The sequence below is a fragment of the Manacus vitellinus genome, unplaced genomic scaffold (assembly GCF_001715985.3).
Source record: "Manacus vitellinus isolate BGI_N305 unplaced genomic scaffold, ASM171598v3 scaffold_4_pilon, whole genome shotgun sequence".
Classification (NCBI taxonomy): Eukaryota; Metazoa; Chordata; class Aves; order Passeriformes; family Pipridae; genus Manacus; species Manacus vitellinus.
Genome location: NW_021940604.1, coordinates 6,064,626 through 6,091,416, shown reverse-complemented (window position 1 = coordinate 6,091,416; position 26,791 = coordinate 6,064,626). Strand labels below are relative to the sequence as shown.

General features: G+C 38.4%; 1 protein-coding gene across 9 annotated transcripts in view; it reads right to left on the bottom strand.

The window, feature by feature from the left end:
* The window catches only part of ARID1B (AT-rich interaction domain 1B), a 291,114-nt gene that overhangs the window by 239,754 nt on the left and 24,569 nt on the right, over positions 1-26,791 (bottom strand). For all 9 annotated transcript variants that reach the window (XM_029962868.1, XM_029962870.1, XM_029962869.1 and 6 more), the window contains exon 2: positions 2,760-2,906. In XM_029962868.1, coding sequence (XP_029818728.1) covers positions 2,760-2,906 — 147 coding nt within the window. The remainder of the gene's footprint in view (positions 1-2,759; positions 2,907-26,791) is intronic.

Sequence of the window (26,791 nt, the reverse complement as noted above, 5' to 3'; positions counted from 1 at the left end):
CCTAAAACTGTATGAGTACCTACTCCTATTTCTCTTGCTAAAATTCTAATCAAAGAAATTCTAATTTTTTAACTATTTCTGAAAGGTAATCGGTCTCATATAAGCAGAGACATGTATGCTTAAATAAGGACAGTTTTTAATTTTTTTTTGTCAGCAGAAGAATTTGACATATGCTTCCAACTTTTTTGTTACCCTGGTATTAATTTTTGTTTTGTACACTGGTTACTACTTGACAGTAATTCTGCTACAGACTATCGTCAGATAAAGAACACTGTTGCTGAAGTGTCAGAAGTATTGACTTCAATTTTCTTGTGTCAGGAATTGGTTTCTAGATTAGCAGTTCCCAAAGAATGGGAAAGCACACAGTGGTGAGGTTTTACAGAGAAACATTAGAGAGCAAGTGTTCACCTCATGACTCGGTTTGAGACAGGGGGATGAGCAGCAATGGAACCTATTGGAGATAGGGAAAGAAGCAAGCCCCAAGGTGTTTGGAACTACTTATTATTTATACAAAATAGTCCCATCTACACACAGATACTCCAGGAAAAAAGCCAGTATAATTGAGAACCTGGGATTGGAGTTCAAACCTTAAGAGGCTGATCACTCCTGAAAAACAGACATTCACAAACAATCAAGAATTCAGGTGAAATTCTTACAACTAAGGATTACCAACTGCAAGGTTGTATTAGTGAGGACCTAAGGCATCATCTCAACTTGCAGATTGAGGCAAAAATGCCTACTGACCTTCAGATACCTGTATTACCCTTGGAGCCTGGATTTAGACTCTCCTGCAAAATCCTCAAAAAAGAAATTTCAGAATCAAGAGAATACTCTGAGTTGGAAGGGACCCACAAGGCCAGACTCCAGCTCTTAACTGAGTGGCCCATATGGGGATCAAACCCATGATCTTGGTGTTATCAGCACCATGCTCTAACCAACTGAGCTAATCACAGGGTCATTTTGGCTACATCGAGGCTGGTATCTTCTACCTGTGAATCTGTTCTCACCTTTCTCTTCATCCCAGTTCTCTGAAGTCCAAAATATATGGAAGGCCTTACTCTAATTTTGCCTTTATCCTTCTATGATACCTCTCACTTCACTGCACAAACCTTCACTTTACCAGCTGTGAGAGAAAATTATGTAATTGGAACACCTATCAACAGATAAATCAGTACCCTGTTATACTTTAAGTCCTATATATAGTTGGTATGTTTTGTGTATTTTTAAACCAAAATACTCAATCCATTCAACTGACAGTATTTAAAATGAGGAGGTGTCCAAGACAGCAAAAAAACCCATTTCAATTTCACAAACTGTGATATGTAGACATTGGAGCAGCTGTGTTTCTTCTATCTCATAGGCTGTATTACTAGGACTTTATCTGCCAAGACTTTACTAAGATGCTTATGAACAGTATTTTCAAGTCATAGAGAAATCAAGCATTTAATGGCAAAGTAAAAAGGAAGAAAATTAAATTTAAAGACACAACTGTAATCTTTAAAGTTGCAGTTACATATAATCCAAAAGATGGAAAGTGGTGACATTTACAAGAATATCATAGATACAATTAAGAATTCTATTTCATAAACCATCCAGCATTTTAATGAAAAAAGTTATTCTCAATGGAATTTTAAAATGTAGATGAAGAAAAATTAACATGTAATTACACAGTGAAATTATCATAGCTTTATTTTAAAGTCAAAGGAGGGGAGCCTCCAGTATCATTGCCACTTACAGCATCTTTTGTTAGTTTATTTTACACACTATTTTTATTTCAAGCTAAGATTTCTACACTGCACTAGCATTATCCCAAAATGTTAATCAACCATGCCTGACAGAATTCCCCAGTGATCTGCAGCAAGCGCTGATGCTTCCACTAATACCCAATCTTGAGCAACTCACTTTTGTTAGATTTCCCAGGATGGTGAGTATGCTTTAGTTTCATCCTTCCATTTCCAGATCACCTCTCCGTGATTAACAGACCTGAGACTACAGATAGAACTGAGCCTACACGTTCAACTGCATCAGCTACACACATCCATTTTGTTCAGCATCTAAAATCTGAGTGTTTTTCCAAGCTCTTGGAACCAGACCCACACACTATCACTTCTGATCTCAGTTAAAAACAGAATCACTTTAAATTAATTTTAATGGTTAATATATAAAGCACAATTCAAAACCAGCAATGGATATCAAATTATGCAGTTTCACTAACTCAATGTGCAAACTGACAAGACTGAAATTAATAGCTGTAATATCCATTTAAAATATCTTTTACGAAGTTCCCTTGACAAAGCAGCTCCAAAATGCCTTGAACTCATCTGCTCTCAAATGAAGTAACAAAAAACCCAAAACATTAGCGACCACGTTAGATGCAGGAGCTCTCAACAACATCTGACTTTGAGGGGAAAACAAAATAAAAGCAAAAAAACCCTCCAGCCTCCACTGACATTTCATCAAAAAACTGTTACTTCTTTTTAAAACCAAAATTAATAGTTGCTAGGGTATATACACTGGCTTTATATGAAATAAATCCTGAAAGTGTGTCTGTATTTGTGTGTATATCCCTAAAGACTCTTCAGAAGGATATGGTCTGATTCCATGTTTATTTAATTTTGCTTAATTTATTATTTAATTATTGCTATTTAATTAACACTGTTCCCTCCAAAAGGTAAGGGGTGGGTTTTGTTCACATCACACAGATCATTTTTACACTTCCACCTCCGGGGCGACTGTCAGTAGCAGAGGACGGCACTCACCTGCTGAGCCTGGTACCTCTGCTGAGCCTGCGACAGATACTGTGCCTGGGGCGGCAGGTGCTGAGGCTGCGGCTGCTGGTTGTAGTACGGCTGCTGGCCCTGTTGGCAGTAGCCACTCACACCTTGTTGACCATACTGAGGCGGGATCTGTTGGAAGAGCCAAGCAAAGCAAATGCATGAGTTGAAACGGAAGGACATGAACAGAAGGACTGTGTCACATCTGTATGGCAACCTCATCAGAAGGGGTATCCTGAGCTACACACCTGACCCAGTGGTCCCACTCTTACTCAGCAGGTAACGCGAACCCTTACAGCCCCTTGCCTGAGCAGGAGGAGTAAGCCCAAGTGCTCTGTATAGTTACTCTTTTCAGGAACAACTTCTAAGGAAAATGCTGTGCTTCGGAACATCACAATCCTGTAATGCCCAGCCTTAAAATACAGAAGCAGTTATTTTAAATGTTTGCTCTCCATGGGCACACTACTGAGGCAGATCGACAGAGGAATTATTCTGATGCACTGACCCAAAAGCATAATTTGGAAAAAAAAAAGGAAAAAAGGCAGAACTCTAAAATACACATTGAAAGATAAACACTTTTTGTCTCTTTTTTTTTTTTGAGCAACCCAGTACTAATATTTATTACATATTTTGTCTGCAACCCTTAGGTTTTTAGTGTTTGCGTGTTTAAGCCTTACACAAAAGTCTTGGGGTTTAGCAGGATTTTGGTTTCGTCAACTTCAATCTCTCTCAATCTCCTTCCCCCCTACTAAGATATATCTTTTTTAAAAAATTACAACAAAACATCAGTGCAACACAAAATAACCTGTTACACACCAATCAGTACATGTATCACATACTGAGAACCCACATACACCGAGAATTTAAGTTAGAACAAAAAGCAAGTCAATTACAATGTCAGAGGAGTTTTCTACATCAGTTTAGGATGTAAGTCTTGTATCAACAGACATTGCCATTTTCTTGAGATAATTGAAAGAGCACACTTTCAACAAACTCCTGATATTGTGTCTATATTGCCTCGATTTTAGGTACCCGTGCTTTTCCCCAAACTCTGGAATTTAGTATCATTTTCAGACAAATGACAGAGGCAGCACAGGACTTCTCCCTTCTAGAACGGACCTGTTGGTCCTGCACATCCCTGCCCTAAGCAAGTGTCTCAGATAGCCGAGCACATGTGAAATGCTTTCATCTCTGAACTGCTCCCACCGAGTTTCTGATAGACGGATAAATCTGTTTACTCAACACATAAACACATACCTGTTCTACCTAATGTTAACTTACTACGTTAATTCAACAATACAGTAGTATTTGCTGGGCGATAATAGTAATAATACAAAGTCAAGTTTAAATGCCTATTTAGGTTGTTTTTATTACCACAACTTGATCTGCTCTATTACTTCTGCCAGAAGCTGGCCGTGCTAACTCCTAAGGTCAGTGCTGTAACCCCACTTCTGCACTTGTTCTCTTCACTTGTGCTTCTGTTTCCTTTCACCATCATTTCACAGGCAGTTAGATTTTTCTGTGACCAAAGCAACCCTTTCTGATAAATAGCCTCTCCCTGCTGATGCATAAATGAGGCCTTTATAATGCAAACTAAGAAGGGTGTGTTGGAATATCATCAGGCAAACAGACAGCTGGAGTCTGGGATCTGACAGAAGACCACATGGTTATTTGCCCGTCAGCTGCAAAGGTCACAGAGCCTGGACTGGTTCCTAGGCAATGCTGAGGAGAAACCTATGTTGTGGTCCATCTGGGTAACACTAGTAACTTCCTAGTAACAAGGAAAAAAAGGAAAGATATCCTGACAGCAAAATATGGGCTTCTGGAAAAAAGAAAAAGAGAACTTGGAATGTCCAGTTGACAGGATGGTGACAAAACAAAAGATCAGGTTCATGAAGAACCAGAATATTTCTAGAATAAAGATACTTGTTTAGGAGGGTTGGAGTTCACCTGAAGATAGGAGCCACGTTGCTGGTACCTAAGGATCAAGAAAGTGAAATTTTAAAATTAAGACAGGGGATTAGAAGAGCACATGGTTCAAAACCATGGCATTGCTATGCCAAATGAAGACAGAGATTCTGGGTCATCAAGTGAAGATGCTGAGAAGAATCAAAGAATGAAAACAGACACACAGTGACTACAGAGTAAATAGAATGTTGAGAAGAAATTCCAACAACACATTGACTTCTACACAAAGAGGGGGGACTGGAACATCAAGCTGCAAACAAAAACACTAGCAACAGTCATATTAGAAATATGGTAGAAAGGAAACAATTAGTGGGTCACTAGTTTGCATCATCCTAGGATACAAATTCACAGGGAAGACAGCTGATGACAAAGTAACCTTATATGCTACATAGCATTTAGAAAAAAATCAAAGTAAAACTCCACCTCACCAAGCAGCAGAGGTCTGGAGCTTGGTCAGATCAGGAAAAGTCAGTGCTGGAACCACCAGGCATGGCCATACTACAGCAACGCTGACAGCAGCACAGTAAGCAAGATCAGTAAAGGCACGCTGCAAGATTGATTAGAGGGAGATTTCAACTCCTCCCACATAGACTGAGTAAGCATACTACAAAGCAGAGACCAAAGTATCAGATAACTGTCAAAGGTTGTTCCATGGAGCTGCTAGTTAGGGAACCTGCATGAGAAGCCACTGCCTTTGGCTCAGTCCAGAGCAGCAGAAATCACCTTCTTCTACACCCCAGAGCTGCAGAACCACTATGCACCAGTGACCATAATAGAGTTAAATTAAGCATCCCTACAGGAACAATGAAACCCAAATAATCTACTACGGTTGTGCTTAATTTCAAAAAGTGTAACTATATAAAAAAGAGAAAGCTTGTTGAAAGGAAGCTCTAATAGATAGCTACGAGAAATAAAATCTGACTGACAGCATCAAAGCTGCTTAACAACAACCACATGGAAAGCACAGAAATAATATTCACCACCTATTCAGAAAGACTTGATAAGAGCAAAGGGACCAGCATGGCTCATTGCAGCTTTCTAGAAGCAAAAAGACATCCCCTTCAATAAGCCAGCACCAGGTCCGAATGAGGAAAACAGAAAAGACTGTAAACTCCAGCACTTCAAATGTAATAAGGCAGGCCAGAAAGAACTGGTGAAACAGCTAGGAAAGGGAATCAAATGAGTAATGATTCATTTTTTCAAACACATCAGAAGTAGAAAGTCTGCCAGAGAGTCTGAAGTGACAAATGATAATGGAGGTTTAAAAGGAGATATAGAGAACACAGTGCCATGACAGAGAAGCTTAACAAATTTTTGTTCTCACTCTGGAAAAATCTTGGGGGGTTCCCATGCTGGAGTCCTCCTTTGTGAAGAACTTGATGAATGTGTCTGAATCTGATGGGACTTTTTGTGGAACAAAGTGACGAATGGTAAGAAATAGTTCGGGACTATACAGTATCACTCCACAGGTCTAATAAAATTCAAAAAGCTTAATTACTAATGACCATACACAGCCGCTAAATTGGAGCTGCCTTTGCAGGAGGTGAGAATTGGAGTATGGCTTTAAAAAAAAAAAAGAAATTTGAGACTACACAAGACCAATCACTGTTCTGGATAAATCAGGACAGATAAAAATGAAGATCAGAATTAGGAAACATCAACACAGCTTTTGCAAAAGAAAATCCCTCTCTACAGACTTTTTGGACTTACTAGGAATGGTCAGACAAAAAGGTTCAGGGAAATACAACAAGAATCATCAAAGGTATGGAACAGTTTCCATACAAAGAAACTATAACCCTTTGAGTATGGAAAAGACACCAGGAAGTAGGAATAGGATGGAAAGCTACAAAAGCATTTTGTCCAACACAACGATTAGGATGCATTTGATGGAAGAAGCAAACTTCAAAACAAGTGAGAGACAGGTTCTCTAGTCACAGAGGCACCAGATGTTTGAAATTCCTTGCCAAATTGAAAGTTGAAAGTTTATGTGGACTCAAGCAAACACTGGACAAGTTCACAAGAGACATCCTCTGAGGGTTACCAAATATGTAGAGCCACATCTGGCTCAGGAAGTCCCTGAACTGAAAATAGCTGGAGGCTTGGAGAGTATTGGGGGAAATATCATATGCTTCCTTTATTCTGACTCTGCTCTAGGCATCCAATTAAAGCCTCCACTGGAGGTAGGATACAGGGCTACATGAACCCCTGATCTGACCTGATAGCACCATGCCCATGTTCTAAACTCTCTGCAATAGATATTCAAGTCCCACAAGAAAGCAACGAAGATTTGGTCTGCAAGGTGATAAGTAACAAACATAAGTAACCTGAAGAGCAACAACACCTTGATTGCCAGAAGCTACTTCTTAAATATTTCCTAAATATTTTCCTTAGCAATCTGCTTCCAGACACTGGTTTAAAAAGGAATACCGGGCTCCTCTTCTGATCTTACATATCAGTTACTCGTGTTGGCATTTTCCTCCATATCCTCCAAATCCAAACTGTTTTAGAAAAACAACCAAACACCACCACCTAAAATACAAGTACATTTAGATGCTGTACTCTTCAGTGCGGAGACCCATCACTGCTGCCTTAGCAGAGCACTCAATATAATTTCTGCGATGATTTAAATAAATAACAAACAACTATGTGCAAATTAATCCTTCTGCTTTACTGACGGGGATCACAAGATACCGCTTATGGACAAATGTTTATTAAGCAGAATGAAAAAAAAAGCATAATTAAAATCTCCCCACAATAAAACAAACCTGAAGACAATTATTTACAATGGTTGGAGTGAATGTCCCAAACATCCTCTTTCCTTATAAAGTAAACCCTCCCTCCCATTCTCCCTTACTCCCACATTCTTTGTGGCCACACAATGCAGGAGATGAGAATTTGGGAAACTTCATCATGCCTTTAGTAGTGCACACATTCTTGGGACGGTTCAAGAGAAAGCAGACCTAAGTTTGAATCTATTTCTAGGCAAGCACAGAAACTGTAATAATTACTTGGACTCCTATCTGACTTACACAGTACAAATAGCATTATTTTGGGAAAAGTATGACTGACCATTAGTGACTAAACCACTCTGAACACAAACAAAGAATGAGAGTAAAAGAAGAGCAAAATTGGCAGCCAAAATGAAGAGATGGGGGAAATCCAATTAAATCTGTAACTTAACTCATTATCTTTAATCCTTGTTTGAATAAAGGGTCTAGTGGCAGACATTCTTTGTCCAGGTAATACCTTGATAGTAATGGAAGTTTTAAGCAATTTTTGCATGCGCAATCCATGACTGATATCAAAGGATAAGCATCATTAGACAGCATTACAGTCATTAAAATAATTTTTAAAATTAAAATGTAACAGAATTAGTGTGTTAGCATAGGTACACTAATAATACCAGCGCTATGTAGTTACTGCACTTTTAAACCATCCTGATGTTGAGACGCAGTCAATAATGGAAGAACCTTTACATGTCCTCTATCATAAAAAGCTCACCTGACCCACAGGAACACTCAGATACCATGACATGCTCACTACATAGAAAGAGTCTTGGCCCCATTGGTCATTGCTTCTCCCTGCAGTCTGTTTGGTGCCCAAAAACTGAGGCAGATCCTGGATGATACTGGTAGAAGGCAACAGCACAATTTGGAAGCTGTGGTCCACAGTGTCATGATACAAAAATCTGGGGGGATGTGTCTGGTCTGATCTGTTTTAAGCCCTGTTACAGAGAGAAGGAAAATGGAACTCCAGAGGTAGGGGTGGCACTCAGAAGAAAGGGTGGCACTACCTGGTTCAGTGGCCTACTTTGCTGAGAAACATGATACAGAACATTGTGAAACAAGTACCATCCTCGGAAATGTAATTATCAGTAGCATTCCACTTTCTTAGCACCTATACAGCACCACTGTAATTACATAGAAATTAGAGTAAAAAATGTATAGTGGGTGGGATTCTCAGGACAAAAAACCCCTACCACCTGGTACTTTAACACTAGGAGTAAACAGCACATTCTTTCAGTTAACAAAAGGTTATAGTAAGATTTAATTCTAATTATTTTAATTTTACAGAGGTCAATTCAGTAGTAACTATAAGAAAGCTGTCACACGGTTTCCATCAAACCTTCAAATAAAACTCTTGCAGTTTTCTGAAATATATGCTGCTTCAGTCTTAGATTTCCAAAGCCAGACCTCTGCCAAAACCTAAGTATTTTCCCTCAGACATTCAGACCATGCATTTCTCCATACTTTCAAATAGAAAGCTGTAATGGAAAACTAGCCCTTCTGACTTTCCCATACTTAAAAAAAAAATCTGGTTCATATCTATAACTTTCAAAGTCACAAAAGTCCAGGTCTTTATCTGTATGTTTAGATGAATTATAGAAAGAAGAAAAATATAATATCCCAGTATAGGAAAACCTCTGGCACATGTTCAGTGGAAGATGCTAATGCTTTTAAGGCAGCATGGTCTCCTTTCTCAAATCAACATGTTCAACCCCAGCGTTCTTGTGCACACACAATCTTAATGAAGTTACAAGTCCTCCTCACTGAATGACACAACCCCCCCCCCAAACAAAACCAAATCAAACCAAACCAAAAAAACCTCAAAGGAAAGCAAGTAAAAAGCTTGGTGTTAGTGTCAAGGCTATTAATCAGAGGTAAATCAGAAATCCTGATGCTAAGGCATTTTATTCATACATTCTATAAATTATATTACTTATCACTTGGCTTTGACCTTTTGACAATACATTGGTCACAACATTCACCTATGTTACCGTCTTTCCTAGACTGCTTGCCTTTACACTGGAGTAGGAACTTTAAAATCTTATTAAGAGCCTTTAAAATATTAACACTGGGCCTGATACTGGTCCACCCAGTGACCCAGAGCAAGGAAGCAAAAGGATAAAAAGCATGTTTCTGTGTCACAGCACAATAATCCCCATTCCAGAACTTGCAAGGTAGTAGATTTTGCAGAGTCATTAAATGTATGTCTATGTTGAAGACTGCAGTGCAGTACACAGATCTGCAAACTGGCTCAGCACTGGCAGGAGCCTACACCAAAAGCTGTGCTCGGCTAATTTGCTGTGCTCTACAGAAGGGTGAATTAGGTCAAAGGGAGATCCACACTCTTATAGCCAGACTGCTTTTTGTACACAAGCCAGTTCATTTAAAAAGGCAGCTCAAGTATCTCCACAAGACGCAGTCTGCAATGCAGTCATACTCAGTACTACTGTTAATGTGCAGGACAGAAAGGACAGGACTTCAAACACATTCCTGTATTCCCCTTTTCCTCAAAAACTGCACAACAGCACAATTACACCACTTGTCAGTGCAATGTATACGGCATCACATATGTATCTGTCATGAGGTGCTCTCTATATATTGCCTTTTACTGCAGCTTAAATCAAAGCAACATGAGCTAACCAGTTATCAGTACAGGCAATTTTCCTCTCTTCTAAAAATAGTGGACTACAAAAGAAAAAAAAAGGGAAAAAGAAAAGAATAATATTAAAAAACTACTAAGATTACATGATTAAAAAACTCTCCAGTCAGAAAATACAGATGTTAAGGTTCCAAAAGCAACATTAACTGAGCCATGTTGCACATATATAGCACCTTCTCTTTCTGATTTATGTTGTCAAAGGCATTTCATAAAATATAGAGGATGTGAAATGTGGCTAAGTTAATGTGGCTGCTAGAATCTTATCATTTATGTTTTCTGACTTCTTAGCTGTGCAACCTTCACATCTTATTAACATAGCTTTTTGCATAGACTGTAGTATGGAATAGTACTTATGTTTTATGTATTGACATATTTTTGATGTACTGAGATTTTGAATAAGTTTGCTATTCTTCATGATGAGAGCCAAATAAATAAAGACTACTACCACAAAATAGTCAATCATTTATATGGAAAAGCAATATCTCTTCTTCCAAAAAAGAACACTTTGATTCCCTTGTCAGAAATTGATGAAAACTACCTCTGCTGTAAATGCTAAATCTATGCCAATATCACAACCACCTCCCACTCCCCCCTTCCCCCAAAAACAACAAACAAACAAAAATAAAAAATGTGCATGTTTTAGATGAGCTAAAATTAGTTTCAAGGGAGAGGTAAACAGCTGAGTCTAGAAACAAAAGGAAGAAATTTTTCCTACACAAGAGCCCGATAGTGTTGATTCACACAGTGAATTACTGTTAGAACTAATGCAACATTTGGTCTTTTCTGCAAATTAAGGGATGAAAATATCATAATCTCTACTAAGAGATTTCCATATTACTATATCCATCCCCTCAGACCAACACTATAGAGAAGACTAAAAAATTGCAATAGAATTGTTTTCAGAAGAGCTATTTTGATATACTGTATTACAAATAGAGAGAAATCATAGTGCCCATATATATATACCTACACACACTTAGATGAGTCAGATATCTATTCTTATATTCCGCCTTCCTTTCTTTTTTTTATAAAGTGATCAAAACAATTAAAAGGGATCACATAATCTGCTTAAGTACCAGATTTCCACTTTACAAACCAAATAAGAAAAAGCACATCAGAATTCTCTCAACCTGATCTCTATGGTGTCTCCAACAGTTGATGCTTCAGTAAAAACCATGTAGGAAACCTCACACCTCACTGCACTAGTAGGATGAATTTCACCTATGAAACGCCAGCCATTACAGAAAAATGCAAAAGCCTATATTTAACCTGATTTTTAATCATATAACAAATAATTTATCACAGGGCACTTCTTGTGCATCTATGAATGGACTACACAACAATCCTCAATTTGCCATTTATTTTCCAGGAAATTTGCAATAATTTTGACCACTATTTTTCTCAAATGGTGGTTAAAAAAATATAGTTAAAAAATACTGAGAAACGTTTCTTCTGACAAGTTCTGCAGTGCCATTCAAACCTTCTAAAGCAGGGAACACAAATGAGAGGTATGGGTTGAGTCTGAATAGCAGGTAATCTAGCTGCATGAGTAATCCTCCATTTTTATGCTTTTATACACAGAGAGACTCCAAACACTTAACTACTGGAGACTGAAAAATCCCTCTGTAAAATAGCTTTCACTCTGCTTTCTTCTGGCACATAGTCTTGGTAGCTGGAACAACTGCAAACATTATTCTTTAATCGCAGTAGTGAGAAAAGGCAGAATGTACACACACCCTGTTTATCATCAGTTCCCCAATATCTTGCATACCCTTGAGTTTTCCATCTTTCTTACAGTCTCTTTTGAGAGAGAAGGGTGCTTTTTAATTCATTCATGTTCTCCTCAAAAGATATCAATCTTGATGGATACTGTCTTTACCATTCCTAAACTCAATGGCTTTCAGAGCTAAATCATTTGAGATTGTTCAAAGCCCTTCCTTGTATATCTTAAAAATAGCAAGAGAAGAATATAAAAGATCTTCCACAGGGAGCGATGTCGTGCCCTCTTGAGCAAGTTATGCCCTTCTCTACTTTCCACATAAACTTGTCCAATTCCATTAGACTATAGGGCTTCACAGACCTTTACAGTGCACACCCTCTTTCCCTGACAGCTGCTTGTCTTCTCCTTTCTTTATTCCTATCCTGCACCTGGGGAGGAACAACCCCAGGCACCAATATATGGTGGAGGCCACCCCAACTGAAAAGCAGTTTGAGAGAAAAAGACCTGGAGGTCCTGGTGGACACCATGCTCAACATTAGTCAGCAATGTGCCCTTCTCACGAATGAAGTTAATGCTATCCTGGCCTGCATTAGACAAAGAAGTGCTTCTGCTCAACTCTGGTGAGGCTACAACTGGAGGATCTGTGTCCAGTTTTGGGCTCCCCAGTACAAGAGACACATGGACGTACTGGAGAGGGTTCAACAAAGGGCCACAAAGATGATTAAGGGGCTGGTGCATTCCTCCTATGAAGAAAGGCTGAGAGAGCTGGGACCGTTCAGTTTGGAGAAGAGAAGGCTCCAGGGAGACTTTGTAGCACCTTTAACTATGTAAAGGGAATCTAAAAGAGAGATGGAGAGGGCTTTTTTACAAGGGCAGGTAGCGACAGGAGGGGGGGAATGACTTCAAACTGAGAGTAGGTTTAGATCAGATATTAGAAAGAAATTCTTTACTGTGAGGATGGTACACGTTGCCCAGAGAAGCTGTGGATAACCCATCCCTGGAAGTGTTCAAGGTCAGGCTGGATGGGGCTTTGAGCAACCCAGTCTAGTGGAACCTGTCCCTGCCCATGGCATCGTGTTTGGAATTAGATGATCTTTAAGGTCCTTCCAACCCAAACTGTTCTATGATTCTATAATTCAGTTTAGTAGTTTCTTAGTACAAAATTAACAGCCAAGGGGCACACCCAGTTTCTGGTCTTTAACAGAGAACCCCTCTGCTTTTGGCCCAGACACCTCTGAGGAGGTCACCACTTCTGAGTTAATCCCCACCGCTCTGCCTCCCGGCCTGACTCTGAAACAGCAGACCAGTAGGCTGCTGTTACACACAGCAAGTCATCCTCAGTTCCAGTCCCTCACTTTTTTAAGGGATATCACACACTTCTAATCAGGAAAAACTTGCCATGAACATGCAATGAGAGAAGAGATTTACAGCTCTTTGTGTTTTCATTACAGCTTTCAAATCTCAAATAGTGTCCACAGCATAGGAGGTCAACACACAAAGAAAAAGGCACGACCTCCCACAGCTATCATTTAGGTTCAGCAATTTCTGTGACAAATTTAGTCATTTGTACAGTCCAAATTCTGCTGGTTGCTTCTACCACTGCAGGATCAAAATCATACTTTTTATCTGGACACTACAAATTCCCCACAGCAAGGAATCCTGAGGCAAACAGAATGACTGGATGAACCAACTGGCTAAGAAAATGTGATTACTTGATTACCCACCCAGCATAATTTATCATCTTGCAGCATAGAATTAACTGCCTAAGATCGGGATCCCATTCCTGTGGCACAGTTCCTCAGCGTTCCTTCTGGGGTACTTACACCGGCTTAGAAAAACAAGAAATACAAAGCAACTCCTATCAAAACCCCTTCTTCTTTAGATAAATTTGACCAAAGAGAATCACCAATAAAACCAAAATCAACCAACCAACCAAAACAAAACTAAAAAAGAGGAAGATATAAATCTTTTCTGTGTCAGTTTTTCTTTCCCTTTCTCTATTCGCAACAGATAAAAAAAAAAAGTCAGCCTCTAAATAAGAGTACTTACATAACAGCTGTGATTTCAAATATTGCTGGAAGTATTTTTAAAAGAAAACTTTCAAACTACTCCTTGTAGTCACAGAGTGTTCATATTTGATTTATTCCATTTCTATTATTTAACTTGACCTATTACTTAGCACTGGAAGACATCAAAAGAACCCTGACAGAAACATCAAAGACATCAATCTTATAAATTCACAGCTGAAACCATATACTACATCATAATTTCTTAAATAATTACAGTTTTACTATACTCAAAATAAGATGATTATTGTAAATTATTCCTCATATCAGTTACCACAAGCAAGTTTTAGAAACATCTGTTAAATGTAAGTATCTGGATACAGTTAATCCAATTCATGTAACATTATACTCAAAATGGAACAGAAAAATAAACGAGAGCCTTTAAAGTCGTAACATCATATACCAAAAATTATCTATTTTGCTTAATTGAAAATAGCCCCCTTAAAAACTTATGAAGAATCAACCATCAAGTTCATTCATTCTGCCAAACTACTAGAATTCTTTTTTTTTATTAACATTGCAGCTAATCTTAACTCAAATATTGTGCTCCATCAGTTAATCTTTATAATACCTACTATTCTTCAAAGCATCTCCAGTATATCCATGCTTGCTCTTTCCCTTTCTTGAAAGCTCAAACCCCTTTCTTCCCAAAGTCTGGTTGTTTTGAGCTATTATCTGAACACCTTTTTTGTTAAAGCATTCACAAAACAAATTTTTACACTCACAATAAAATGCTTCCTTCTCATTTATGTCCAGACTGAAATAATATCTGTACACAAAATTAACACACAAGTGTATAATTGTAGTTTTATGCTCAAGTGCCCCAATTATGCACTTTAAAACACTTTAAAGGATCCATCAGGAACATTCAATATCTCCAAGCTGTATAGTCTTGAGGAGTGTCTTTTGACAAAACAGCTACATTACAGGGAATTCTTTCACTAAAAACAAAGAAAGCAATCAACTTGGTGTTTTTTTTGCTCCAAGACATCTGAACTGTAAAGAATGATGGGATCTGCCTGGTGCAGCACATCTTGCCACAAGTAAGAGACAAGCAGGAAACTGAATAGTTCCTTTTGCTTTTGTTTAATAAAGGTGTCCCAGGTAAGCACAAAAGAGGCCCAGCATTCAGCTTGTTCGGAAAGGTGATTAAGGATGTCTGCAGCACCCAAGTGAGGACCCTACACCTTCCTCAACTGCAACTTTTTATATATACTCAGTGAATCTTCATTCCTCTGTGTTCTCACTTCTCCTTACAAAATACTTTTAAGAAGCAGTCTTTTCCCAAACAAGGTTGCAGGAGGTGACTGTCAACAGTTTTTTGATACATAAATTTCTCTGCCCATGCAGTGGAGAAGAGAAATCTATGTTAACCCATCTGACTTTGCACTGAAATGGGTTACAGGTGCTCACACGATGCATTACACTGTTTCACAGAGACTGGTGATAAACTTGCAGTATCCTTCGTTGTGTATTTCCAAAGTGGTTTCCCATGACAAACACATACTCTTAATAAATAAGAGGTGAGGAAATCTGGAATGGTAAAAAACAGTGAGCACAACAAGAAGGAAGACACTTCATTACATTAAAAAGCAACATACAAAGAAAAAGGCCTCAGGCTGACTCAAAGATGGTTTAATAGGGAGGCCATGTTAGCAAGGATTTTCCTCAATAAAACCAAGACATGGTAACTTACAGTGAGAAAGTACAATGCTCTGTGCAACTCATATGGGATTTAGCATCAAGTGTCAGGAGCATATAGTCACTATTTGTTGCCTGTCCACAAAGAGATGAGATGAGATTAGCCTGTTTAAGGGTCACAGTCCTCCAAGAGCACTCACAAGCACCAGGCAGAGTGAGCCAAAATGGCACCTGCTGTTGCAGTTCTCCAGAGGGGCCAACACAGTGCTATGCTCTTCCAAAGGTGGTAGAAAAAGCACATGTTCTCGGGAGGGAGCCATTCAAAGTTGTTCTAGAGGGAACACTCCATGCAGAAATGCTCCCCAGCTCCTCATCTAATCCACTGTGTGGATTCCTGCCTCACAGCTGCCCAGTGCCCACCTGTGCACACTGAGGACCTGAGGAAAGAAGAGGTCTCCTGACAGCAGGCATGACAAAAGTAGACACTGTGGAGGTTGTTCACCTTTCGTATAAGGCTCCAGGGGCTCTAGCACCAAGACAGCTGGTCCACAGCTGCAAGCCAATCTTTTTGCTGCCACAGATGTCCCCCTTTTGGCTTCTCTCTTCACCCAAGTTCCCCCTAGCTGGTCTGACCCTCTACTGAGCTGTTACACCACACTAAAATAGCAGAAAGGTAATGGGTAGCCTTCTGCTGACTTAACGCACAGAAAAAACTCAACACTGTCAGATGAACCCAGAGGCAATGAGAGTCAAGTAATATTGAAGGTACTAGCTGGGTTGCTTTGGCAGCTGTTGAACTGCAGAGTCTTTGGTTTTGGTTTTCCTGGGCACTCCTCATCCTGTGAATCCAAATCCTCAATTCTCACTTTCCAAAAGAGCACTCTATATGCAAAGTAACAACTTCCAGCTCTCCAGAAGAGAGACCATGCAGAGCCCTTCTAAGAGAGAGGTGCCACAAGAAAGCTGCAGCCCGACGTGAAGCTACAAAAGAAGTCTCTCTCCTTGACTTTCAGGTAGGACGCTGGCTTTTCAGGTCTTCTTAAACTCAAGACACTCAAATTCTGCCACAAAATTTAACTCACTTTAAGCAGAAAATCAATGCAAGCTCTCACCTGGAATGACATCCAAGGGAAAGTAGAGATGCAGGGAGGGGGATGCACATACAGTTCTTTCTCCCTTCCTTCCTTGCAGGAAGCAGAAACAAGTATTTAACGCATTTCAGTGACATTCTTTACATGAAAGTAAAGTGGGTAATGACCATTTAGATTAGTTCTTCAATATTGTTAGGACAATGATCACTTATCTATGTTGGTAGATATTTAAGCCTCCCGTTTGGTTTGGCAAATCTTTCTCTGAGTACCAGTTGTACTTAACTGGCTACATTATTTTTCAGGCATGAGCTTCTACGATTAAACTAAGCTTCTGATTTTGCAGTTGCATAACTATTTAAAATACTTCCAACAACAGGTCAATATTTCTCAGCAGCTGGTATATACCCTCCAGAGCACAGAGTTCACACGTCCCGAAGAACAGGCATTTTAGTTTTAAAAGCAAGTATTTTCACTACTTAATTGGCTCTGAAGTATATAAATCTGATTTTTTGGAGAGTATAAAACTAGGGAGAAAAGCTTAGGAAGCAGCACTGTCTGGTTTGGAGGGAGTACTTACCCATCTGCCCTTCTGGCCAGAGGTTTAATAGATTTCTATTTTTATAAAGGACATAAGGGGAGGGGGTGGCTCCATCAGTTTCCTACAGAAACCCAGCTGCCAAACTGGATGTGCCAAAGGGGAATTTTAGGGAATTTTAAAGAGATAACCTCTGCTGAGGCTGCAATGTCAGCTTTGTAACCTCATGACTGGAACATGTGCAGTGAATGCTGGATTGAAAAAGCTGTGCTATGGGAGTTAGAAGAAAGAAAAGGAGAAAACACGAACAGCACGAACTGGGATTATTACTCTGTGATGAAAAGAGGACTGGAGCTAAAAAATACTGTCAGTTCACTATGAAAAAATACATCTATAGAGTAAGCTCACTTTGATTTGAGTATTTATTGATAACCTATGTGTGCTTCCATCCTCTCAGCCCCAATATAGTCTCTGCATTTTATGCTGATGCTTTTGTTCCATTTAGCTGTTCAGTTGCAGTGTATTTTAAACAACACATGGAGCCAAACTGACCTCTGGTTTAAATGTTCAGCACAGAAATTGAGGGGTAGGGGTTGAGCAGAGAAAAGGAAAGGGAGAGGAATAGGAGCACTGCCAATTAAAAGCAAACAATAAATAAATAAATCAAAGCATTAAATAATCTGTACTCTTTCAGTCTAGTCCCTCAGCTTCTACTGAGCTTTTCTTTCATGTCAACAGGCAAAACTAAACTAAATCCCCTTAGTTTAAAATTATCGAGACTTTTTTTTTTTTACAGAAATCTGATAAAGAACTATGGCATGTGCTACTATTTACTCACCAAGATCACAGTTTGAAGAAATTTAGTAAGCTAAGAAAGCTGTAAAACATTTGTGATTCAAAACTAAGATCAACATTCAAAACAGTAAGGGCAGACAACCCCCACAAATACAGTAGCCACAAATACCTTCAAAGGTCTATAAAAGTAGGGAGGAAAGAGCATTGAAAGCCTTAGTTGGGGATTAAAAAGGTGAAATTAGTGATTTTCACCTAGACAAGTATATTTCTATACTAAATTACAGAAGGGGAAGACTCTTATGGGTAAGACCCCATCACAAAACACTTCCAATGTCTACCTGTTTTCTTACTCTCCTCACATATAGCAGTGTGCTTGCAAAAGCATCCCTTTTACTATATTTAAAATAGATAGGAAAAGATGATGTCATCACATTTCACTGAGAAGAGAAGCAGTAATAAATACCCTTTTGCAGTGAAGGCAGGAATGCTTTATGATAAAATATAACAGCTCTTTAAAAAGAAACATTTCAAAGTAACAGGAATCTTAGAAAGGTAAAATAAATTAATAGTCTATGTTGTTAAAAACTATCTACAAATCTTTATAATCCAGTTCTTTCAACAGCTCCAATATGTGGTGAATGTCATTAAATTACCAATCTAAGAGAAGGAGCTGTCTTCAAACCTGAAGATATATATCCTGTTGAGCCTAATATTTAGGAGCATTTAGAAAATATTAAAAAAAAAAAAAAGTGGTGGGGTTTGGGGAGTTTTGCTTTTTTTTCTTTTAAGGGAAGCTGTCAACCTGTAAAACCAACTAATTTTATAACCTCACACCATAAGGCATACAAGGCATACACTAATATATGCTATCTTTAACTAAATGTTAGTTTGTTTCACCAGTGTTAGTTCTTCTTTCTGGGCAGCACTTTGTTGAGGACCTGTTCCCCTTAGGAAAGACAAGCTGCTTCAGTGCAGTGTATCTCAACATCTCTCCAGAAAAAAAGGAATGTAATCAAATAATTAGCACCCAATGTAACCATTCTGTGTATCAGAGACAAAAACCTAGACAAGCATGTCTTTAAAAGCTTTGCCTCTTCTACTTTGTTGCCTGCAACTGATCTGAAAATAATATAATTTCATATTCAAGTCGCAAAGAAAACAACTTGTTACATTGCAAGTGGTTTTTCCATTGCCTTGCTGTAAGAAAAGCTTTGCCAAGTCGGAAGATTTTTGCTCTCTCAGAAAAAAGGTATTTCTATGATGTATTGTAAATCTTTACTTCCCTCAATTGGGAGGTAGGTTTTTATGCCTTTCAAAATTTATTATGTCTGCTTGACTGTGCTTTCCTAAAGATCCCTTTCAGCTTCTGTTCCAACTAGTGAAAATTCTCTCAAGTGCAGTAATGCAAAGGGAGTAGGAAAGAAATTCAGCACATGAACAGAGCAGACACACAATGTAGTGCAGCGCTTTGCAAAGCCCTACAAAGCACATTACGGCTCGATTCATGAAATACCCTAATTCAAAGTACTTGCTATGTAGGTCTTATAACTTATTAAATTTGATATTATAAATAAAACCATGAAGTCAGCTCCAGTTGAAATACATACATTTCCAAAGAACCCCTACAAACCCAGCAAAGCCTTCAGCCTTTTCTATACATCTTTCCTGCCCACATCCTTATTTATTTCCATTATGTGTGATTGAGGTTCCAACTCTGCAAACTACTATGCAATTTTAAATTTTAATCATAAGAGTAGTGCCACTGAGCTTAAGAGGACCAACGCTACTAACATAACCAGTGATGCACAATGAACGTATGAACTGAGGGATTTATACTGCAATATCCTTGAGGCAAGGAATATGTTTTTTTATACATTTCACAAAGCAGCACACAATTTTGCTGGCAAACAGAAAATAAAGATTTCAGTTTTAAACTTTTCATATCACCAGCAAGCCCTAAGAGGAAAGCAAAAAGCCCACAAAAAGCTCTGCAATGTGTCAGATTAAAAGGATCTCCACAATCTTTTTTCTGATGATCACAGTCAGGAATGGTATAAGATATGATACAAGAAATTTGTGATTAATTGGTAAACTAATCAGGAAGCAATTTTTCCTGCTGCCATTCTCAGCTATCTTCTTCTTTTGTCAAAAGCAAAGGAGTTCCAATAAAATAAGAATATACTACTTCTATGAAAAAAAACAAACACAAAACCAAAACCAGTTTCAGCTACACAAACTATAACTTCCTTACATTTTTTCTACTGTTAACTGTTTTCTACTGTTTACTGACTTCTTCAGTCAGTAAAAAAGGGAAAAAATTACACACAGAGGCACTATCAAATTCACTATCTGAGAAACAAGCAATAATTACCCTAGCAATGACTCTTTCTCTGATATTTTAGTATACACTGCATTAGATATTCAATACTATTTCTTGAACAGCAAATCTATCCTTCATGTGCTCAAAGTGCAGTAAATCCTCCCATAAAATAAGGGTGCAGGATAACCCTGATAATTTTAATTACTGAGAAGTTGGTCTTGGATCTACAAGGTACACAAAGCAAGTAAGATATACAGAAATGGAAGCCAAGGCTGTTTCAGCAAGATTACACCTTACTAATACATTAAGATTGCAGTCTTTGGTCTCGCTGCCAAGTATGAGCAAGAGTATTTCACTAACTTTTATAAGATGAATTGATTATTACCATGACATTTCAAGCACATGCAAAAAGACAGGTAACACGACAGTGGAAATATGCTATCTGTTCAACAGTGGTGATTTTTGAGAGAGAGCTTTTCAAGTTTATACTAACAGGGTTATTTCATGAGCAGAAAATAGTTTTATTCCGTTATGTTGAATAACATTTATATATCTGTAACATGCACTATACCACAAAAAGGGAGACATGAAGAAAAACATGGCTTTACAGATATGACTACCCGCACACAGTATTGCTATATAAATAATGCTGAAGTAAACAGTATCTGCATATAAATAACCATTCTTGCACTGACTATTAAATACACTGACAGAACCAAACAGCAGCAAAATGTTGCCTACTGTAAAAGTATCTGGGTTTTTTTTAAACACATAAACAAAATATTTATTTTTTTGTAACCATCAAAGCAAGCATCTGACTTTTGATTTTCTCTGTGAGGAGCACATGTCTATAAATAAAGGAAGAGAGGGGAGAAAAACCCCAACAGGGTAGGGGAAAAAAAGACACAAGTGAGCTCTTAACACTATTGACAAGGCTTATAATCCAGAAAAATCTGCTGTGTGAGCCAAGGCATGGCAACATAGCGTTTAGGCACACAGAGGAGAAATGCTTGTAAATTCCACTGGTCCAATGAGCAGAGACACAGTTTTCATAATTTTATCATTGTGCTCCACGGCTGAGCGGCTGTCAGGCCAATGGCAAGGCACAGGTTCCCATTTGAATGACATATGGGTTCACCCAACCAGAGAGATGTTAGAGCATTAAATACCACAAACAGACAGGACAAGAATACAAAAAGCCAAATTAGCGCTCGCGCAGTGGTGCGCTCCGGCAGGGACCTGGCTGCTCCTGCCCAGCGCCTTCGCCAGGTCCCTGGTGTCGGGAAAATCGTGTCCTCCAGATAACGGACTCTCGCCTCATAAAGCTCAAAGACACACAGAAAAATTATACTTCAAAGGGTGATGGGAAAATAAGAAAACGTGTATTTTTAAAACACTGGGAAATGTAGACTTGGACATGTGGTGAGTGAGAAGTGAGCAGGTATTACTCTTTCCCACAGTAATTCTAAAAAGTGCCATGGAAAATACATTTTACCTTTGTGGAAAGCTGTTCTTCAGACAGAAGTGTTTAACATGTTATATAAACATGTTATGCAGTGAAATGTAAAACACAGGGGGATTTTCATCACATTTATTGCATTTGTTAGCCAAAACACAGTAGTCTTGTAATCACCACCATTGCTGTAGTAAAACACTTCAGTAATATTAACAAAAAAGTGCTTTCAGCCAGGCTTGTTGAAGGGGAAAGAGATTATATTGAACAACTTGGACCTAAACAAAACAACAAAACCAATCAAAACCCACAAAGAACTGCAGACGAGAATGCAAAAGGAGAGTATGGGGCTGATTTCAACCAGCAATTCAGCATCCCCTTTCAGGAACAAAACAAACCCAAGTTACATAAATTACCAAATACTGCCTTAGACAAAAGCTGTCCCCTCCCTGTGCAATGTGACAGAGCAACACACGAGCCACACAATAACACCAGTCCATAGGAAGGGTTCGGACTTCGGGGAGCTCATAGAGGAATTGCATTAGCAGTTTTCAGGCTTTGGTCCATAAATACAAGTCAAGAAGTTCACCATCATCGTGTATAATGAATACCACCTTTCCACAGCAGGATTTGCAAAAGCACAGGTATTTAGGCTGCCAAAGAGACCCTGCCTGCTTACAGGTAACTTTTCTGGTGAGGAACAGTGGGCACCTTCAACCCTGCCCCTCACCCTGCACCCAGTCGGCTGCAGCCTCCTCAGAGCTCCTAACAACCCAAGGATGTGCTAGAGATGGCACCTTCCAGTGTCTTTAAAGGGAATTTTTCTTCCCAGTCTTTCCATGCTCTATTTTCACTCTGCAAATCTCTCTAGACATGGTCTCTTTAGATTTATTTTATAATACCAGAATCCTCTTCTGTTTGTACTGAGTTTTTCCTGCTCTCATGCGTTTTACCCTTTCAGTCCTAGCACTATCATCATGTCTATGCAGAAGACTTGGGAGACTTCACTAGATTCTGAAACATTCTCCATCAATAAACTGAAATGACCAGGAGGGAAGATTATCATTAGGCCTGTTATTCAAAATAGTAGTTCACTGCCAAAAATAAATACTTTTTAGGACAACAGCGAATTGTTAAGAAAAGCAACAACAAAGCCATTTTTTTCCTTAAAAATTCCAGCACCACATCACTATCTGCTACCTCTTATTTTTAGATCCCAGTAAACTATACTACAGGTTAAACTTTGCCCCGAGGTTTATCCCAGCACTTTTCACTTCTGAATTTGTTTTGGCTGAGAACTTCTTATTCCAGCATGACTTTCAACTGAACACATGCAGCTCATATCCTCTCATCTTCTTTTTCGTAGTTAATCACTAATAACCCATTTCAGGACTATATACACAAAAATACTGAAAGAAAGCCCCTCTGACTGAGGAAACCCACCAAGTTAATTTAAATATCTCCCTAATTGTTCTCATATAAGCAAGCTGTATGCCACCTGAAAGCATAGGATGAAGAGTAAATTAATCAAAGACTAGGAAATGTACTCCTTAGTTATTTTAACAGCAGAAAATTATTTCAAAGCTACCCATACATACAAAGAACAGTGCTGGCAAAACACAAGAAGAGTAGACAGGAAGCAGAATTGTCGGTGATGTTCTCCTTAGAACACTATCTCAGAGAATGACTCTCATATCCTCTAGGCTAATCCATTCCCATGCTCTGTGTTGGAAGATTATACTCATATTAAAAGATCCATCAAAGCCCGCCCTACCTTAGACAAGGAAAAAGAAGGCAGCACAGTTAATGGAAAGAAACCATCTGAACTGTAGGCAGAGCATCTCCTCCCTTGCCATTATCTCTCCCCAGTCTACCATGCTAAGGGAAGTTGGCAAACTGAGAAAGAATTCCCAATGCAACAAAGCAGGAGTTTTCAAAAGGCTGAAGGTTAATAGGGTCTTCAGAGCTTAGCAAAGTGCAGGACAGAGGGGGAAAAATAAAATTGATGTCTATGACATAACAAAATAAAAGAAACATGAAAACCACTTTTTCCTTAGAAGTTAATTATTTAATTATATACATGAAGATTTCAGTGTCTGATATTGAGATGTGAAAACTCATGTGGGTTAGTTTAGGGTGTTTTGTTTTGTTTTTTAAATAAAGTGCAGTTACCAAACATGGCAGAAATTCTTAAAAGTGGTTTAGGAAGTGTTCAACCCAGAATGAAAGCATTTTTACACAGACATACAGAAAAAGAAAAAATCAAAGTCTGTCAAAACAGAAAATTGAAAAAAAGTTACAGAATTTGAATATTTAGATTTGACTGTAACTGCCAAGAACATATAAGTAACAACTAACAACTGGAAAAAAATCACTGAAAAGAAAAACAACGTTCTGAAAAAAAGAAAACCAAACCAAAATTACAACTTTTCAAATACCACACAAATATTAATTTTGAAACCAATTTTCTTTTGAAGATATTTCAACTATGACAAAAAATTCATTGCCCAGCAGAAAACTACACTTGCCACAGTTTCCAGCAGCTCACAGATAACCAAACTAATGCACAGCATGATACTGTCCTACTTTGGTAACACGTGGAAGTCATTAAGCACTTAATACAAATAAAATTAATATGGACTTACAACAGACTTACACAGCACAAAGATAAGCATAACTGAGTTAAATTTATACATCGTATTATAGTTTGTTTAATGTAGTGTTCATGTAAACCTGTAGGCAGACACACACACCAAACTGAGTCACAGCGAAACATGACTTTCTTGGAGGTTAAGGTAATTTTAACATAAAAAAAATGCTGTTCCCATCTACAGAGCTCCAGAACATTGATGGGCCTTTTCTAACTCCATTTCTCTGGAACATAAGCAACTAGACATCAATAAAATGAACAAATCATTCTCACGAAGGTAATGAAAATGAAGTTATGATTTCACTGAATCAGTCTGTATGCTCTTTTTCTAAAATTATTCTGAAACTGAAGGCTTGAACAGAACTGGTAAAAATGTTTTCAGTTCAGAAAGTAATGTAGCTTGACGCTCAATGTTTGGGTTGCACAGCTCAGGGATTATTCAAAGATGAGATTTCAATCGAACCCCAGGCTACGAGGGGAACAAAGCCTCACGAGATATTGCTTCTCCCACCTGGGGCGGCAAAGCTCCTGCATGAGTATCACAGAATCACAGAATATGCTGAGTTGGAAGGGACCCATAAGGATCATCGAGCCCAATCCTCAGTCCTGCACAGGACCATCCCCAACAGTCATACCATGTGCCTGAGAGTATTGTCCAAATGCTTCTTGAACTCTGTCAGGTTTGGTGCTGTGACCACTGCCCTGGGGAGCCTGTTCCAGCCCCCAGCTACCCTCTGGGTGAAGAACCTCTTTCTATTATCTAACATAAACCTTCCCTGACACAACTTCACTATCTGAATTTCCAACCCAACAGGTATTACAGTAAATAAACACAGCTCATCTAATATTCACCAATGCAAATTTTCAAAACAAGGTTTTCTTTTTCACATTTTAAGGACAATATCCACCTGCTCAGATCCCCTTCTACTCCCCTGACACAAGTTGTGTAATGGATGGGAATCGTAAGAGCTCCACCATTGTGATCAGCTGTAAAAATGAACAGCTGTCCTCATCCTTCATCTAGCTGGAAGCAGACACAAAAAAGTCAGGACTACATTCACTCCATCTTCAGTGGTTTTTCAACTGATGACGAAGCAGTACTTAATGGAGCGACAAAACAATGACAACTGCAGAGGTGGTGGATAGAGGGAAGCACGTTAATAAGGCAGTGATGGCTGTGCTTGAAACATATTTTTTTCATTTCAGTTATAAAGCTGTTTCTAGATTAAGGGTATACTTGGAAAAATACTCTGTTATTTCTGCTTTCAGAGCCAATGAGATAAGCACTGAAGTCCTGCAGAAAGATAGGTAAGTCTTAGGCAATCACCCAGAAGGAGGAACGTTTCACGTATTAAGATGTAAAACTGCACTGAAAATACAGGCTAGGCAGAAAGTTAATGATGGTTTGATAGACCTGATTAAAAAAAAACACATGGATAGATGGCAGTCAGTGCCTGTTATTGCAAGGCTTGGATGGGATTATTTTAATTAATGTTCTACCTAAACTCTTTTTTACTAATTACCATTAAGAACTACCAGCTGTATCCGCAGATTAAACACTTCTCCCCACCACAAAGACCCAATTTTAGAAGCTGCTTCTACAACAGATTATTTGTTATACAGTTTATGGTACCATAGAAACATTTACATCCTTCTAAATTTGTGGTAAGATTCTTTGATGTAGGTCCTTAAAAAAATTGTTGACTGAAGAGATACAAAACAAATGCCTTTTTATTGTGGAAGAAGAGTGTGAAAAAACGACATTATACTACACAACTCTATAGCAAAATTAGAGGACTTGCAGTATTTGATGCAATCTTCAGACTGACTTAAATCCTGTAGCTTTCTCTTTCTTTCCGAATACACTTAGGAACAGAGAAATAAGAAAGACCTTGTCTTGAAGACGCAATTTTTTGTAGATTGATGTATTCTCTTTTAAAGGGATATAATTTTACAATCCCTCACAGGTGAGATAGTGGGTTTAATATCTAAAGGAAAGTACATATTTGTCTTTATGTCAATCTACATGAAAGAAAAATCACTGGTAAAGTAGCAATAAAATACACGCACTGCAAGGATCCATCTACATTCCTATTTTGTGGCTCAGATTTGACGTATTATTTGCCATACTCAGAAATGCAGTATTTCTGTATGCACACACATTAATCTTGACAAAAAGATCTTATTTCAGTCATGCTGATCCTATTTTAAAATTTATTTAATACTCAGCTATAAAAGGCAAATACTATTTTATAATTGAAAAGGACATCACAGTTGAGAAATATTCCTGATTGAAAACACTATCTGAATGGTTAAAAGAAAAATCCTACTGC